This window comes from Diceros bicornis, chromosome 2 (assembly GCF_020826845.1).
Source record: "Diceros bicornis minor isolate mBicDic1 chromosome 2, mDicBic1.mat.cur, whole genome shotgun sequence".
NCBI classification, from domain to species: domain Eukaryota; kingdom Metazoa; phylum Chordata; class Mammalia; order Perissodactyla; family Rhinocerotidae; genus Diceros; species Diceros bicornis.
Window position 1 is genome coordinate 16,526,586 of NC_080741.1, and position 19,577 is coordinate 16,546,162.

At 39.2% G+C, this 19,577-nt stretch overlaps 1 protein-coding gene across 6 annotated transcripts in view; it reads right to left on the minus strand.

The window, feature by feature from the left end:
- Positions 1–19,577, minus strand: part of PCCB (propionyl-CoA carboxylase subunit beta) — a 128,236-nt gene that overhangs the window by 72,292 nt on the left and 36,367 nt on the right. For 5 of the 6 annotated variants that reach the window (XM_058552605.1, XM_058552594.1, XM_058552644.1 and 2 more), the window contains 3 exons: positions 15,442–15,550; positions 11,891–12,011; positions 10,042–10,123 (listed from right to left, as the gene is read on the minus strand). The exons of the other annotated variant lie outside the window; for it this stretch is intronic. In XM_058552605.1, coding sequence (XP_058408588.1) covers positions 10,042–10,123; positions 11,891–12,011; positions 15,442–15,550 — 312 coding nt within the window. The remainder of the gene's footprint in view (positions 1–10,041; positions 10,124–11,890; positions 12,012–15,441; positions 15,551–19,577) is intronic. 6 annotated transcript variants of the gene reach the window in all.

The window sequence follows — 19,577 nt, forward strand, 5'->3', positions numbered from 1 at the left end:
CCACGCTGAGGCCGCATCCCACATACAGCAACTAGAGGGATGTGCAGCTATGACATACAACTATCTACTGGGGCTTTAGGGGGAAAAAATAAATAAATAAAATTTAAAAATAAATAAATAAATAAAAACAAGTTGAGGTTAATCCATATAAACTTTTGTATAAATTTGCCTAGTTCTATTTTTAAAATTTTGTTTGAGACTACATTACATTTATAAACTAACTTAGGAAGAATTGATATTTTTATGATGTTAATCCAATATTCAGCAACAAGGGATGTCTCTCCATTTACTCAAGACTACTTTTGTGTTTTTCAGATGTTTTTCAATTTTCCCTATAAGTTTATTACTAGATATTTTATCGTCTTTGTTGCTATATAAAAGGAGTTTTTATGCTACCATAATATAATTGGTTATTGTTTGTGTATATGAAGATTTTCTATATATTAATTTCATATCCTGTTCCCTAATTATTGTCTCAATTTTATCATGCATTCTCTAGCATTTTTAGCATACTATGTCATCTACAAACATAGCTTAACTTCTTTTCCAAGGCTTTTCCCTCTAGTTGATCCTCTTCTTGTCTTACCGCATTGGCTAATACCTCCAGCACGATGTTAAGTAAATAGTGGCGACAGTGGGTATCCTTGCCTCGTTCCTGATCTTAATGGGACTAAGTCTTTCCTTACGAAGTAAGACGATGGGTTTTGAAAAGGTGTATACTAAATTTTATCATATTAAAGTATTCATCAATTCCTCTTTTCTTGAGTGTTCCTATCAGGAATGGGTGTTGAACTTCCTTAAAGGCTTTTCTCAGCATCTATGAAAACAATCACATGATCTTTCTCTCTTATATCTATTAATATAGTATATTATTAGTTTTCCTAGAACCCACTTCACATTCCTACAATAACTTCCACTTGGTCATAGTGTATAATTCTAACATGGTGGTGGAGTCTGTTAGCTAATATTTATTTGCATCAATATTGGTAAGTAATATTAATCTGAAATCTTTTTAAATCCTGTCTTTGTCAAGTTCAGGTATCAATGTCATACTTGCTTCATAAAAAGAATTTAGAAGCAAGGGGGTGCATTTTGTTTTTTTTTTTACTGTCGATGCTCGGAAACAATTTATGTACCCTTGTGACCCTTTGGTGTTTGAAGGTTTCATAGAATTCCCCCGTGAAACCATCTGGGCTTTTGTGAAGTAATTTCTCCTATGGAATTTGGGCCACTTAAACTTACCTCTAATGGGGTCATTTTCTGGTAAAATGTCTTTTCCAAACAAATCATCCAATTCATCTAATCTCTTATGATTTGTAAACTACTTCTACTTTTATGTTTGTTTCCCATTTTCACCTCATATTTTTATTTGTGCTTTCTCCTTTTTTTTTTTTAGTTAGCTAGTGGTTACTCTATTTCATTAACTAAAGCTACTATTTTTCTATTTCCTAAATCATAAAATTTCTGCTCTTATCCTCATTAAATCCTTTCTTGTGATTTCTTTTTGAACATTTTCTTTCCTGGCTTCTTGAGATGGGAATTTAGTTTACTTTCCTTCTCTCATTCTTCCTAAGCACTTAAGGCTATAAATTTTTCCTCTGTTCATTGTTTTCAAAGCATTCCATAGATTTTGATATGTTGTGTTTTTAATTTTTGTTTAAGATTTTGATATGTAGTGTTACATAGTTATCTTTTTTCTCTTAGAATTTTGTCATTTTGGCTTATATTTTCTCCTTTCATCCAAGAACTGTTTAACAGAAGATTTATTTCCAAGTGAGACAGTGCTTTTGTTTTTGTCGTTGCTATAAATTTCTAGTTTTGATCAGTGTTGTTTATAATATTTTCACTTTATGGAATGTAATGATGCTTTCTTACCTAATATATATGATCAACTTTTGTGAATGTCCTATGTGTAATGGAGAATAAGATTTATTGCCTATTACAGGCTATAAAGTCTGAAATACATCCATAAGATTTCTACCTACTATGTTATTAAGGTCTCCTATATCTTACTTATTTTTGTCCATCTGACCTGCCTTGTACTAATTGTGGTGTCTACTATTAGTTTCTACCTATGTCTCTGTGGATCTCCTATAGTTTTTGCTTTATAAAAATGATAGCTGGATTATTTGAGGCATAGATCTTTTATTGTAAACTGTGGCTTTTAGCATTTGAAAATGTCTTTTCTTGTCACAATTAATACTTGAATTTTATGTTGTCTAATATTAGGATCACAAATATTGTTATGTTGTTTCTATTCTCCTGGTATACCTTTGCCCATCCCCTATGTTAACCTTTCTGAATCATTTTAAGTGTCTGTTGTATACCACATATAGTTGGTCTTGCTTTATGAAGCAAATTGGACATCCTTTTCTTTTAATAAATGAGATAAGAGAGTTTAATAAGTTAAGCCATTTGTATTTATTGGTATAACAGACATATTTGTTTTCTCTTATCTTTTTTTTAATAATTACTCTATGTACCACATTATATTTGCTGTTTATGTGATGTGTTTTATATTGTTATTTAGGAAAGTTTATATTTTTGGTCTAGTGGTTACCTTTGTAATTATACCTTTTTAATGCCCTTAGTCTGTTTCCTTATTTAACATTTTATCAACTGGGTTGTCTATTTTTTGTTGCCGTTGTTGTTGCTGTTGTTGTTGTTGTGGAAGATTTGCCCTGAGCTAACATCTGTTGTCAATCTTCCTCTTTTTTGTTTGTATGCAAGCTACCACCACAGCATGGCCACTGACAGATGAGTGGTGTAGGTCTATGCCCAGGAATCAAACCCAGGCCGCCAAAGCGGAGCGTGCCAAACTTAACCACTAGGCCACCAGAGCTGGCCCTGGTTTGTCTATTTTTAATGATACCGATAGACTCACAACAATCAGTGAACTCATTCTGCTATACTCTTTCTATCTTCCTTCTCCTCCCATCTTTCAGTTGCATTTTTTCAGCAACTAAAACGGCATTTACACACCGTTCTCCACCTCATTCCCAGCCTTGTTTTAGTCTTAGAATTATAATTAAATAAGCACCATCAATCCTTTTGCTGAAATTTCTCCAGTCATCTCTTGGTTGAATGAAGTTCATCCTCTAATAGATACCTCAAGAAAAGCCAGGGAATGCAGAATTTCCTCAGTTCTTGCACATTTAAAACTGGTTTTCTTTAGTCTTAATATATGATTGAGTCTCCTGAAAGTGCTTTTCCATTGTTGCCTTGTTTTGCACGTTGCTTTTGACATGTCTGATGCTATTCTAATTCTCTTATCCTTGTAAGTTATTTAATCTTTTTGCCTCAAGGCCCTAAGGATTTTTCTTTATTTTAAAAATCTAACAGTTATAGGTGGATATTTAGTCAAGTTGGATCATTCTAAGTCAATTTTCCTGGGTGCTTGGTGGATTCTTTCATTACATATATCTGGGTCTTAACTTGATTTCTGGAATGTTTTCTTGGATTATAGTTTTAAATATTAATTCTGTTCCTGGTTTTTCTTCTTCAGACACTCCAATTATATGTATGTTTGGTCTTCTTTGCCTGTCTTCCATTTTAGTCACTTTTTTCTGATATTTACCTTTTTCTTTATCTTCACTTTTTTGGTTGTTTTCCCACTTTTCTTCAATATTTCTTATTAAATTTCATTCAAATACATTCTCCCTAGAGCACTCTGCAATTTTGTCTTAATTTCTGATATATGATTTTGTTCCCCTCCCCCCATTTTAATTAAATCAGCTCTAACTTCACTTCTTCCTATTTTCTGTCCACTCTGTCATTAGTTTCTAAATTTCTGATTTTCATAACCTCAAAGGCCCATTTGAGGTTACTGAACTCAGACTGCAGCGTGACCATCTGCTTCCTGATTGACTTGTACAGTGAAAAGAGTTTTGTCAATGGAAGTTTTTTATTCTCATTTTTGGTTTTCTTATTTAGTAGTTATATATAAACTACTTGTATCTCGGCCTTTCGTGGACAGGGTTGGCAGTCTGGGATGGCAAACAAGAATCCCAGTTCAAGAGTGCCCTCTTCTGTCAGTATAGCAAAGTGCAGTTTAGTTAATGGGTGTCTCGATTTTTAGGGAGAGTGGCAAGGAAAGTAGTATGTCCTTCAGTTTTTCCGGTCTTTATCTTGCAGACATAAATTTACCTCTTGACTTCATTTTTCCTTCACTTCATAATTTCCAAAGTTGCCTCCTCCTTCCTTTTTACTCTTTTTCCCCAGAAGCAATGCCCTTCCATGACTGCCTTCTTTATTCCTATGCGCACTATTAAGTCCCTTCCCTGAAGTCATCGCTCTTACTTAACAGGACTCTCTTCCAGTATTTTCACTCTTACAGTGAACTTTCTCTTCCTGAGAGTGATTTTGTTTAAATTCTCTTATCTTTCTTCTGTGCAGTTTCTCAACACTCCCTCCAGCTCTCCAGAGACCTGCAGTGAGAACTCCAACAGCCCAACCAGAAAGTGGTGGTTATTGTTCTACGTATTGTTATTTGAAGTTTGTGGCTTCCTGTCTTCCAGTTATGCACGGGAATGGTAGTTTTATTGGTTGTTCTTGTTGACCTGTACAGTTTTTGGAGGTTGTGTAGAGTTTTGGATTTAGGAGACCACCATTATCTTTACTACCCAGAAATCTCTTTTTTTAAAGTTTTAAATATTTATATTCACTGACCAAATTCCATTGCTGGGTTCTGATCCAGTGGATATAGTCACAAAACTATACTAATATACACACAGAGCTGTTTATTGCAGCACTGGTAAGAGCAAAAACTGTAAAGGATCTAAACGTCCATCATTAGGGTAATGTTTAAATAACATTCCATCCATACAGTGGAGTACTATACAGTCATTACAACGAATAAGGTAAATCCACACGCCATGATAGGAAAAGAAAGCAAAAAAAGAGCAAGGTGTGCAAGTGTGTATAATACAATCTTTTTTCAGTTAAATTAACTCAAATATCAATATATACGGATATATATTTGGCATATAAATTTTTTTTCTGGAAAGACACACAAGAAACTTAATAGTGGTTACCTCTGGGAAAGAAGACTGATACGAACATAGAGAGAAGAGAGATTTGCATTTCGCTTTATGTTTCTGTACCTAACAAGTTTTTTCTTATGTACATATTATTTGCTTTTATTTAAGAAGCATTACGAGAGGGTAGCAGAGACTGCTAAGTATCCACCAAAAATCCAGCTTGCACTTCTATTCTACCACTGTTAGCAGAAATCATGGGCAAACGGCTATCACATTTCCCAGCCCCACCACCCCTGCAGTTAGATGTGACTGTTTGACTGCGTTCTCTACAATGGACTCAACTACAATGTCAAAAATGACAGAAATAAAATATATACTAAACTTGTAACTCAAAAGCTTGAGGGGGGAGAAAAACAAGAAGATAAACGGAAAGAAAGTAGAAAAGAAATTAACAAATATAAAAGCAGAAAATACCAGACTTTAAAAAAATAAAAATTAAATGAAAAAGTTGACTCTGAAATATAAGAATAAAATAGATAAACCAGTAGGTAACCTATCAAGATAACATAAAACAAGAAATGTCAGAGGAGAAAACCACTGAAATAGATTTCACTAATCTTGTGAGACTACTGTGCACAACCCTATGCAGACAAAATTGAAAACCTGGAAGAAACAGGTAATTTATAGAAAAAAAATACGTACTCTGCCAAAACTGACCCCAGCAAAGATAAATTTTAAAGAGACGTATTAACATTAAAGACCAGAGGAAGTTATCAAAAAGCTGTTCCTCCCACCCCCCCACCGCCCACAAAACCAATAGGCTCTGACAAGCTCACAGGAGAATTTCTACTAAATCTTTAAAAAGCAAATAATCCCAATGCTATATTAAATTGTTCCAGAGCATAGAAAACTTGCAAATTCTTTTTAAGGTACTTTATGAACTGAACTGTGTCCCCCACAAAATTCCTAAGTTGAAGCCTAGCCCCAGTGCAACTATATTTGGAGACAGGGCCTTTAAGGAGATAATTAAAAGTAAAAGAGGTCATAAGGGTGGGCCCCTAATCCGATGGGACACATTGTCCTTATAAGAAGAGGAAGAGACACCAGAGATGTCTCTTTCCTTATGCACACAAAAGAAAGGCCACATCAAGACACAGCAAGAAGGCAGCCATCTGCAAACCAGGAAGGGAGGTCTCACCAGAAACCAACCCTGCTGGCACCTTGATCCTGGACTTCTAGCCTCCAGCACTATGAGAAAAACAAATTTCTGTTGTTTAATCCACCAGTCTGTGGTATTTTGTTATGGCAACCTTGGCAGACTAATGCATGAAAGAAGCACAACATTGATACCAAAAACCGATTTAAAAACACCTCAAAAAAAAAAATCAGCTAATATCACATGATATCGATGCAAAAATTCAAAATAAAGCATTAAAAAATATAACAAGTAGGGTTTACTTTAGGAGTGTAAGACTAGTTCAATATTCAGACATTTATACACAGATCCAAGGAGAAAAATCATGTGATCATCTCCATAAATGTTGAAAGGGCATTTAACAATATTCAATACTCATCCCTGATTTTAAAAAACAAGTACACAACAACAAAAATTAAAATAGCTTTCTTAACATTAAAAAAAGATGTAAAATTAGTCTCTCTAAAGTTAGGAACAAGACAAAGAGGCCCACTATCACAACCATTAATCATCATTGCATTTGACAAAACACAGAGGTACAGACAACACAATTAGACAAGAGAAAGAAATGACATAAAATAATCGGAAAGGAAAAGATAAAACTATTTATATATATGTAGACAGTATATTAGTACACTTGAAAAACCCAAAAGAATTAACAGTAAAAAACTATTACAAATAAGAGAACTTAACAGGTAACAGGATATAAAATTGATAAACAGTATCAATAGTTTTCACCAGTTAGAAGATAGAAAAGACCCCATTTACAATAAAAAGATAAGATACTTAGGAATAAACTTAACAAGAAATGTGAACAATCCATACAAGGAAAACTTTAATCTTCAAGGGAAAAAAACTGCACTTTAACAAATAAAAATATGAACTATGTTTTTAGGTTACTTCGGATTCATAAGGATGTCAATTCTCCCAAGTTAGTTCATAAATTTAACAGGATCCCAATAAAAACAACAAGAGGATTCCCTACTTCCACACCTTAAAATAAGACAAACTGACTCAAAAGTTCATACGGAAAAATAAGCAGGACTAACCAAGAAAACTCTGAAAAAAGAATAATCAAAAGGAACTATCCCTACCAGATGTGACAGCATACTATAAAGTCTCAATAACTAAAACAGCATGATATCGGCCAAGTGTTGGTGAGAATGTGAAGAAAGTGGAACCCCCATATGCTGCTGGCAGGAGTGCACATGGTGTAATTCCTTTGGAAAACCCCTCGGCCATATCTGCTAAAGCTGAATGTATGCCTAACCTATGACATGGTTCTTTTACTCCTAGGTATGGATCCAACAGGAATGTGTACTTGATTTACCACAATCACATCCTAGAATGTTCATACCAGAAGTATTTGTAATAGCCCCAAAGCGGAAAGTACCCAAATGCCCATTAACAGTAGATAAACTGTGGTCTGTTCACACACAAGACTAAAGAGACCAACAAGAACAATATGCAACAACATGGACATATCTCACAAACACAACGGTGGAAGAAGCCAGATACAGAAGACCATCTACTGTGTGACTCCATTTATATAACACACAAAAACAGGAAAAACTAATTCACGCTGTTAAAACGCAGGACGATGGCTTCCCTCAGGGGTTTGGGGGAAAACAGTGACTGGAAGAAAGCACCAGGGAGCCTTCTCTGTTTCTCTATGTGGTGCATTTTATTTGGTCTTTTCTATAATTTTTTGTTACTTAGGAAGATTTTTTTTGTTTTTGTTTTTATAATGGTTACCTCTGTAACCATACTTTTTTAATGCCCTTAGTCCCCTGGATTTAGCAATTAGAGAGGTCCTTTGGAGGTGTGTCATTCAACAGAGGGAGAAAACCAGAAGTCAGATTCCAGTGGGGAGGAGAGGAAGAAGAGACAAGAGGAATTTGAAAGAAAAGGAAGAAAAGAATTTGGACAGCAGTTAAATAGAGTTATGGGTTAAGATGGTTTTTTTTTTTTTTTTTTTTAGCAGACAAGAAATCTATACATGTTCATACACATTTATTGCTAAGAGGAAGGAGTTAAGAGAGGGAGAAGTAGTTAGGGATTTATAAAAACCAGTCAAGAAAGCAAGACCTTAGATGTAGAGGAATGGAATCAAGAGCCCAGGTGGAGGCACCTCATTCTTGGAGCCTGGGGAGACATGGGAAGGACAGTGGAGATGGAGAAATGCTCACCTATAGGGAGTAAGAAAATTGATGCTCTTGGGCCGGCCCCGTGGCTTAGCGGTTAAGTGTGCACACTCCGCTGCCGGCGGCCCGGGTTCGGATCCCGGGCGCGCACCAACACACCGCTTCTCCGGCCATGCTGAGGCCGCGTCCCACATACAGCAACTAGAAGGATGTGCAGCTATGACATACAACTATCTACTGGGGCTTTGGGGGGAAAATAAATAAATAAATAAAATCTTTAAAAAAAAAAAGAAAATTGATGCTCTCAATTTTCTCCATGAAGAAAATGCCTATGTCATCTGATCAGAGTGAGTAGTGGAGAAAGAAGTAAGGGGCTGGATCAGGCCTTAGGAAAAGTGAAGAAGACAAGAACAGGTGCTGAGGGGAGGCCCACAGCACATATTCGAGCCAGAGAGGCACACCGGGGGCCCAGCTAAGGCCGGAGTAGGGCTCTTGGGGCTTTCCTCCAGCAGCTTCGGGCCCCCTAGGCAGCATCTGGATGGATGGCTGAAGCCTTGAAGCAGGCACAGGGTTCTACAGGGCAAAAGGAGAATCAGGGGTGCTGAGGACAGAGACCCTTCTTCATAGCATTTCTGGACCTCATTACTCATGCCACGTATGCTTTAGTTCTCTCTCTCTCGCACTCAAATGTGAGGTCTCTGAGGCAGGGATTTTGTCCATCACAGTACCATATAGCGCCAGCGCTGAGAACAGTGCCTGACCATTAATACTTGGTAAAATGGCAGAGTCCCAGGTGGGCCAAGAAAACAGTGGCCAGGAGGGGCTGACGGCTGCAGAGGAATGGGGAGACTGAGGGCTGGAGAGCCAAGGAGCAGAGGTGGAGGGACAGGGACAGCCGTGAAGGTGGAGAGAGTACTGAAGGCTGAGGTCAGAGAAGGGCATGCTGGTAGAAGGGTCAAGTTTTCACTGCTCAAAAGGTGCTCAACAGGCTACAGAATCCAGCAATGGGGAGGGGCAGAGTCTGGCCATGACTGCTGACTCCTGCTGGCTCCCCAGAGCACAGGAAGAGAAGGAACAGGTCCCTGCGAGAGCCAGGGCTCTGGGAGAGCCTGTGCCCACAGAGGCGCCGTTAAGCAAAAACTCCTAAGAGCACAGTGTACATATGTGAGGGTAAGGGAGACAGATGCCCCCAGTTTGCCCCAACACTGTCATCCTTTACCAAATGACCCAGGAATCTACCACACCAAAAAAAGGTACAAATGACTCCCGTACTCCCCAAACCTAAACACACACACATACCCCTCAACTTTGTCATAGGATACACCTTGTATACTCTCCTTTCTCTAGAAAGACAAGATGCCCTCTGAGCATAAGGCTCCAAACAAAGGTACCTAACAAAGAGTCACCCTGGCCTCAGTTCCAGACTCTGGGGACATGGCCCCTTCTCTATGCACCTCAGAGTGCTATCTAAAGACCCCTGAGCTCTGCTGGCCCAAACGGCTCCTCCTCCCTCCAGCCATCAAGTTCATCTGAGCCACCAGGGTGGCTATAGTCACTAGCTCTTCCCAGAACACACTACTCGGTGGCCCCTGGTCCCGTGCCTGCCCATGTTCTGCCTGCATTGCCCAATGTTAAGGCCTGTGGGTCCAAGACATCCTCACTAAACCAAAGCACAGTGACCATGGACATGGCCAAGGTAGCACAGGTGAGATGCAGCACTTACAGAGTGTATGATGTCCACCATGTCGTAGGCTTTGGTAGATTCCAAAGGGACAACTGTGTCAAGCTCAGGAACCAGACGGTCACTTTAGATAGAAAAAGAAGCAGATACAATCAATATCAGAAGAGCCAGTTGCCTTCTGTGGGTGGGAGATGGAAGAGGAAGAGGGAAGAGGGGGAGACACATCCTGGGGGCTGGACTGAACCTGCTGGGTTCGCAAAGCAGTCCTCAAAGATGCATTCCTTTGCTACTACCATATTACACTGAACTTGAGCTTGATATTAACCCAAAAGATATTTGTTTTTATTTAGAGGAGAAAATGAGCTTATTCCCCTGAATGTGATTCCTTCATTTATCCTCTCCGAATACGTCCTACATTCCAGGTACTCTATGGGGCACAAGGGCATTGTAGTGAACAAGACACTGCCCTGGGAGGTCCTGGGAGGTCTTGAGACATCAAAAATAAAATAACAAGGACTAGGAAATGCAAAGTCAGAGTTCTGCTGAAACTGCTGTGGGTTCACGTTCCCTGTTGGAAGGTAAACCTGCTCCTTTAAAAAGCAAAACTGCAGGCCCCCTGGTGGGCAGAATCACTGAGGACTAAACAGTCACACAGGCTCATGGCTCTCGGCTTCCTCCTGTGTTTATGTGGCTGAGGAGGAAGCCGGAGCCAGGGCCCACCTTTCCTGCCCCACGTGGACAGGCAGAGGTTGTTCTGACGCTGAGAGGTGCACCTGGGCTGAGGTCTGGCCTTAGGTCAAGCCACATGCTCCATCAAGCAGAACTGCCCAGAGAGCTATGCACTGGGGTACCTCACCCGATAATCAAGTCCTCCCTTACTTTTTATTTGCTGTTTATGCATATGCAGACAGCTCCCCTGGGATGGGACAGAGAGGAGATACGGTTGGGCCAAACCAGGCTATTCAGACATTTCTGGGCCCCTGGGCCATAACACTTCAAATAATGTCCTAAACCTTTCAAGGACCCCAAATAGCAAAGATGCTCAGAAAAGGAGGCTGTGCTCGCTTCTTCTGGGCTTTGTGACCACCCTTTTTCACAACTACATATAATGGACCACTGGTTGTGTCCCCTGAGGAGGAGGGCAGAGGCAGACAGGGTGAGACCCTGGGGACATGACTCTTTAGAGCATTCCAAACAGGGCCCTGTAGGTGGGAACCCAGGTCCACCCCACAGGGTAGTATCTGAAAATGGCTTCTTCCCAAGGGATACAATTCCAAATCCCTTATGCAGAAGAAAGTCCAGGCCAACTGCTTCAAAACCTGAGATGAAACAAAATGGAGAAGCAGCCAGAGGTCTGGACTAATAGTTCCCTGGCTGGGCCTCTGGCTTACTCTGTGGTACCCCCCACATCAGGCAGTGGCTCCAACAGCAAGAAGGAAACGAGGCCTTCACTAGGTGGCCAGCAACACACCCTTCCCGGACTGCCCCAGCCTCAGGCCACAGGCAGGTGTGCATAAGCACATCTCCTAAAGCGCACGTTGTCTGCACCGTCTCACGTTTATTTATTTCAGGTCAAAACACAAAAAAGACTTCCACTCCAATTTTGGACAAATCAATAGTCTCTTTGAAATCAATTTTTTTTTGCCATTCTTTACTTCCAAGCTATTAATCAGATATTACAGAGAGGAAAAAAGTGAATAAAGTCATCTTTCTTTGCTCCTGTACCCAGACGTGCCAGCACCATGCCCACACTTGGGAGCCACATGAACTCCACTCCACGGTCTGCTCCAAGCTGCCCAACGGGGCAGACCCTGGAGGTCCTGCGAGCACAGAGGGACAGAGGTGCAAGCCATCCTGTGAATGACAGAAGGTGCTCTGACCTGCAACTCACCTGGGATCGTGGCACTCACGGACGGGAGCCGGGTCCTGATTGCTGAGGGGCAGGTAGTTGAAGAACTCCCGGAGATTACACAAGGCGTCAACATCATTTTCAAAAGCTCTGTGGGCCACACCTGAGGAAAAAGGGAGGCTACAAAGGGCTAGGGCAAAGACTGTCAGCCCAGAGATGCTGCTTCATGCCCGCCTGCCCTGCTAGGCCATGCTACAGCAGACTGTGCTGACAGCTCTGTCCTCCCCACACTCTACATACCTTCAGGCTGATCTTCAGTTCATGAAGCCTGTTCCCTCTGCTCTATATCCACACCTCTGCAGAGGTCACTCCTTGCTCTAATGTCACCTACTCAGAAGTGCTTTCCTTGGCCCCTCTCTAGAAACACATTCTTCCCCACACCCCCTCACTTGCCATCCCTGTACCATGTGGGAGTTCTCTTTGCACACTTTTCCCTGCAGCACCTGTTTATATCCCTGTTTACTGCCTACATCTCCCCTAGAACATCAGCTCCAACAAGATAAACCGGACCTGTCTTACCACTGTAGTCCTCCATCAAGAATATGCATAGTTATATGTCAATTATCTCAATAAAGCTAGAAAAAAAATTTTTAAATAAGAATAATAGCTGGCACATAATATCATGGGACTCAGCAATAGTGAAAGGCAAGGAGGGGAACCACCTTGCCCTGGTGAGGAATCAAGCCATCATTCCTCAAGAACACTCTGAAATCACACAACAGCCAAACAAAGCCACAGACATGACAGAGAAAGTAGGGCCAGAAACTCTCTCAGTTCACCCTACTAGACTACCTGCTTCTACCGCTGCCCCTACAGTCTGACCTGCAACTCACCTGGGATCATGGCACTCGCAGCCAAAGTGAGCTCTTTAAGTCAGATCATGTTATGTCTCTACTCCAACCACCCTCTTTGCCGTTCACTGAGCATGCCAGTTACTCTCCTTCCTCAGGGCCTTTGCATAAGCTATTCCCTCTGCCTGCAATGCTTCTCCCCTAGATATCCACGCAGTTAAACTCCTTTAAATCTGTTCAACTGTCACCCTCACAGTGAGGCCTAACCCTTACCACTCTACTTAAAATTGCAACAACCCCAACCCTTTCACCCTGTTCTACTTTTTCCATGGCACATATTACCTTCTGACATACTATATAATGTATTTATTTACAAAGGTTTATTGCTTACTGTCTATCTCCTCTGCTAGAATATTAGCCCCATATAGGCAGGGATCTTTGTCTCTTTCACAAACGTATCCCTAGCACACAGAACAATGCTTGAGACATAGGCACTCAATGAATATTTGCTGAATGAATAAAAAGCATGTTCAACATGACAGAATTCTTTCATTCAAGAAATATTTATAAATTGGTACAGCCACTTGAGGACAGTCTGGCAGTTCCTCAAAAAGTTAACCAGAGTAACCATTTGACCCAGAAATCCCCTTCCTAGGTATATAACCAACAGAAACGAAAACATATGTCCACACAAAAACCTGTACGTGGATGTTTATAGCTGCATATTCATGATGCCAAAAAGTAGAAACAACCCAAATATTTATTAACCTATCAACAGATAAATAAAATGTATATCCATACACTGAAATGTTATCCAGCAATAAAAAGGAATAAAGTACTGATTCATGCTACAATATAAATGAACCTTAAACACATTAGGCTAAGTAGAAGAAACATGTCAGAAAAGACTACACATTGTATGATTCCATTTATGTCCATTCCATATACACCCAGAATAGGCAAATCCATAGAAACAAAAGGTAGATTAGCGACTGCCTAGAACTGGAGTATTTGGGGGGAAATGGGGAGCAAATGCTAATGGGTATGGGGTTTCTTTTTAGGGTGATGAAAATGTTCTGAAAGTGACTGTGGTGATGACTGAATAATGCTAAGTATATTAAAACCATTCAATTGTGTATACTTCAAATGGATATTTCATGTGTATACACAGTATGTGAATTATATCTCAATAAAGCTGTTACCAAAAGAAAAGGAAAGAAAAAATATGTATAGAGCACTTTCTGGGTCTTGCTCTGGGGATACAGAGCTAAGCACATCAGACACAGCCCATCCTAGAGCCTCAGGCCCAGAAAGAATATCAAATGCTGCCTTTAAAAGTAAAATTATGCTGAAGAAAATTTAATGTCATGGGCAGACATTCAATACTTTAAGGCGTCAAGTGAAAAAACAGGCTACAGAAAAGTATTATGTACCTACGTTTGAGTATATATGTGTGTACTCACATCCATCTGCATGAAAAGACTACAGAGGAATAAGCAAAAATGAGTGGCAATTATCTATGGATGATGGAATCCCTAATGATTTTTATTCCTGTATTTTCTAAATTGTCTACCACAAACATGTACATAATACTATTGAAATCAGGAAAAATAAAGAGCATATTTCATCAAATCTAAAACACCATCAAGACCCAACACATTATTTTATATCCCAGTAAGAAAGAAAAACTGCTGCCAATTAAGCCCTGCGACAAGAGTGTGATGACAGGCTGTGGGGGAGTCCACGATGAAATGTGTTTCAATTCTAGATGTGTGGCGGAGATGGAGCTGAATGGAGTTGATGGGTGAGGGAAAGGAATGAGACAAAATTGACGCCAACTGAGATGAGGGAGGTACAATTTTTGTGGGCAGGAAGGGAATCAAAAGCTTTGACTTTAAAAAAAAAAAAAAAGCATATTTCATCAAATCCAAGACTTCACTGACAGTAAGACACACCTCTCTACTTACACTAAGAAAAAAATGCTGACAACTAAATGATGACCCAACGCCTTAACTACAGTACAATGTGGCGCATAAATCGGTCACAGCAGCCTGTCACTGCCTGAAGTCTTTCCAAGAGGCAATTTCTCCTGTCTTCAGTTACACTGATTGCTGTAGCATAGGAAATCCTTTCACAACTTGATGCCTTTTTCCAAAAAAATTTGGAATTCCAATCATTACTCCAATGACAAATATGTCTTCACTAATATCAGATTCATGCCCTGCTGCTAATTCCATGGCTTTCTGTATAAACAATAACTTTTTGTTTCAACGCCAAAGCATAGAATATAGAATGATCTTTATACATTTTAAACTCTGCATGTGTAGCACGTAACCTCAAAGAGGTGAAGAACTATGACCAAGTTCATGCACACATGGGCCATGACCACCTCATTACAGCTATCTTCTCTAAGACATATCTCAACTTTGGAGTAAAAAAAGGTCACAATAACATTTTTTTAAAGGTTCAACTATACATATATAAATACATCATAACTCTCATAACACCATTCCAGTTAGCTTAAGAATTTTAAAGAATATCAAAGCATTTTTATTTGTCCTAAATTTGAGATACTAAATCTACCTTGATCACTACCTCTGTAGTCAATATACCATACCACAGTCATCTCAAATAAATTCTTCCAATTAAGTGATATTTTTTAAAGACTGTCACCATTCTCTCCTTGGCAATGCCCTCTTCTCAGTGTCTGAAAATGGTAAGGTGAGACTTGAGGCCTCTAACCTGACATGGTGGTGTGGGTCCTGGCACCACCAAGCTCCTCCTGGGTCACATCCTCATTGGTGACAGATTTCACAACATCAGGGCCAGTGATGAACAGGTAGGAGGTGTCCTGAAATCACAGAATTCCAGAAGAATCAATCTCAGAGCACCAGAGCTAGATGTAGCCTTAGAGTTCACAGAGCCGAGAAGACAGAGAAGGAAGTGACGTGGTGGCAGAACCAGGTAAAGACACAGATCTTAGATGCTTATCCAAACTAAAGACTCAAGTTTTCCCTCCCTCACTCATTGCATGGTTCTATCTCGGCAGAATGACTTACAGTGTGGCTAACGTTTCAGTGTTATTTATCTGTAGAACACCATAACAGGTGGCCCTTATTCAGAGCTTGCTGTGCACCAAGAATTTTTCTAAGTACTTCATGGGATTGTGTCATTAATGCCTAGGTACTATTACCACTCCCATCTATAGACAAAGAAACCGAAGCACTGAAACGGTATGCAACTTCCTAAAATTAACCAGCCACTGTAAGTGAAGCCACCTGGAGACAAGAATAATCAATGCTTTGGTGTTGTAAGAGGGTGACAGGCTTTTAATTTTTAGTTTCTAATTTAAAGATCATAAAGGCATATTATTAAAAAATTTACACAGAAGAATAGGGGATATGGTGGAAAGTAAGTCTACGTATATGCCAGGCCTTATTTCCAGGCCTCCCCTTTCCTTAAAGGCAACCACTGTCAGTCTCTCTCTCCCTACAGAGACATCCATGCATATATGAGCATTAATATATACATTTGCCTTCTTATTTTCTTTCTAGCACAGTGTCCTATACACACTGTTCTGAAACTTCTTGAAGATCATTCCATATCAGTATAGGATATGTATCATAATTTAACTATCACCTGCTAATTGTCACTTAGGTTGTTTCCAGTATTTTGCTATAATAAGCAATTCTGCAATGAATATCATCTCTGTTCACGTTCTATTCAACACTGTTCATAGTTCTTTGCCCATTCTTCTATCGGACAGTTGTTTTTAGATACGAAGGAAATTAGTCCTTAGACTATTACGTGTGTTGTATCAGTCTTTATAACTCCTTGGTTTGGAATCTTGCTAGAAAGGTCTAGCTAGCTAGATAGGTCTTTTTTCCCCACTCCACACAAAGACTCATAAAGGAACGTTCATAATAGCATTATTTGTAACAGCCCAAATTGTAAACAACCCAATGTCTATCAATAGCTGAAATCTCAAAATAATTATCCTAAGTGAAAGAAGCCAGCTCCCTCCCAAAAAATGTATACTTTTTGTATGTATTTTATATGTACAAAATATCATTTTGTATTATTCTGTTTACATGATGTTCTAGAAAATTCAAATTAACCTACTGTGATAGAAAGCAGATGAATAGTTACCTAAGACAGGGCTGGGAGGTAGGGAAGGATGGATTACAAAGATACATGAGCAAACTTTTAGGGGTAATGGCTACATTCATTATCTTGATTGCGGTCATGGCTTCGTGATTGTATACATGTGCCAAAACTCAAATTGTACAACTTAAATATGTGTGGTTCATCATATATCAATTATATCTCAATAAAGTTGTAAAAAAAAAACGTGAAAATACAAAGGGCCAAGAATATCCCATACTACCTGAAGAAGAATAAGGAGAGAAAACTTGCTGTACCAGATATCAGTGTTTGTAATAAAGCTACTGTAATTAAGATAGTGTAGTGCCAGCACAGAGATAAAACAGACCAAGAAAGCTCAGTGAAAAACTCTTGATATATGGACATTCGATTTACAACATATGTGGCATTACAGAGCAGGAAAGGATGTTCTTTTCAATAAAAGGCTCTAGATCAACTAGGCACCTATATTGGAAAAAATGAAACTACCTCTACTTCATACTCTGCATAAAAATCAATTCCAACTGGATTATAGATGTAATTGTAAAAGGCAAAATAATAAAGCTTCTAGAAAATAGAAACTATCTTCATGACTTTGGGGTAGGAAAAAGTTCAAGAACTAAAATATACTACCCATAAAGTATACATCTGACATTGGTTCTCGTATCAAAAGGGCACAGAATCCAGGTTAAAGGGACTCCCACTGGCTAAGTTAAGGATCATCTGAGCATCAAACTAAAAAATGACAGTAATGGATTATAAACCATTGAGTAAAACAGGAAATCCATAAACCCATTATGTGATTAATAATAAATCGATGAAATTAACAAATACCCCGGGGGCCGGCCCCATGGCTTAGCGGTTAAGTGCACGCGCTCCACTACTGGCGGCCTGGGTTCGGATCTGGGCGCGCACCAACGCACCGCTTCTCTGGCCATGCTGAGGCCGCATCCCACATAGTGCAACTAGAAGGATGTGCAACTATGACATACAACTATCTACTGGGGCTTTGGGAAAAAAAAAAAGGAGGAGGATTGGCAATACATGTTAGCTCAGAGCCGGTCTTCCTCAGCAAAAAGAGGAGGATTAGCATGGATGTTAGCTCAGGGCTGATCTTCCTCAGTAAAAACAAAAAAAACAAATACCCAGGAAAGCAGGGTTCTTCTTCTTTTTTTTTTTTTTTATAATTTTATTTATTCATTTATTTTTTCCCCCAAAGCCCCAGTAGATAGTTGTATGTCATAGTTGCACATCCTTCTAGTTGCTCTATGTGGGATGCGGCCTCAGCATGGCCAGAGAAGCGGTGCGTCGGTGCACGCCCGGGATCTGAACCCGGGCCGCCAGCAGCAGAGCATGCGCACTCAACCACCAAGCCACGGGGCCGGCCCAAGGGCTCTTCTTTAGAGTAGAATGCTATCTGATATGAAGCAAGTGGTGGGGTTGGAAAATAATTTTATAAAGAATGGTTTGAACAATAATCATCAATAGATGCTAAATCAAGGAGGAAAAGTACAAGGTGAAGCAGCATACTTGCATGGTCTCAAAGTTATCTCCCCAATGAGCATTTATCAGTTACCAAGGGAAAAACAGTAACTACATAGTGGAAAAACCAGACAACACCTTGACCAGTGATTAAATTAATATCACCAGTGAGGGACAGATGGACATCGCTTGTCACTAGAGGTGATAATCTGAGCAGAATACAACATCACTTGTGCAGTAGACAGGATGGGATACCTAATCTGAATCTAATCATGAAGAAACATCAGATAAACCTAAACTGAGGAACAATCTACAAAATAATTCATTTTGTAGCCTTCAAAAATGTCAATATCATGACAAAGTAAGTCTGAGGAATTGTTCCAGATTAATGCGATATGAAAACTAAGTGCACTACGTGATCCCAAAATGGATCCTGTACTGGAGAAAGAAAATGTTATAAAGAACATTAGTGAGACAACTGACCAAACTTGAATCTGGATGGTAGAGTAGACAAAACTAATGAATAGAATAGACTATATATTAGGCATATGTAAAACAAGTCTTAATAAATTTAAAAAGATTGAAATCATACAAACTATCTTGTCCAATCACAATGGAATCAAACTAAAAGCAAACAGAAGGAAAACTGGAAAATTCACAAATATGTGGAAATTAAATATCACACTCTTAAATAACCAATGGGTCAAAGAACAAATCAAGAGAAATTAGAAAATCTTGAAACAAACGAAAATGAGAACATAATAAACAAAAACTTATAGGATGCAGTGAAAGCAGTGCTAAGAGGGAAATTTATAGCTGTAAACACTCACGACTAGGAAAGAATAAAGGTCTAAAATAATCTAAGTTTACACTGTAAAGAATTAAAAAAATGAAGAAAAAACTAAACCCAAAGCTAGCAGAAGAAAGGAAATAAAGACTAGAGCCGAGACAAATGAAAAACACAATACAAAAACAATAGAGAAAAATCAATGAAACCAAAAGTTGGTTCTTCAAAAAGAACAAAATTGACAAATCTTTAGCTAGATGGACTAACAAGACAGACTCAAATTACTAAAATTAGAAATGAAAATGAGGACATTACCATCAATACTACAGAAATAAAAAGGATTACAAGAGTACTATGAACAATTCTACACCAACAAATTGGATAACCTAGATGAAATGGACAAATTCCTAGAAACACACAACCTACTAACACTGAATCACGAAAAAATAGAAAATCTGAATAGACC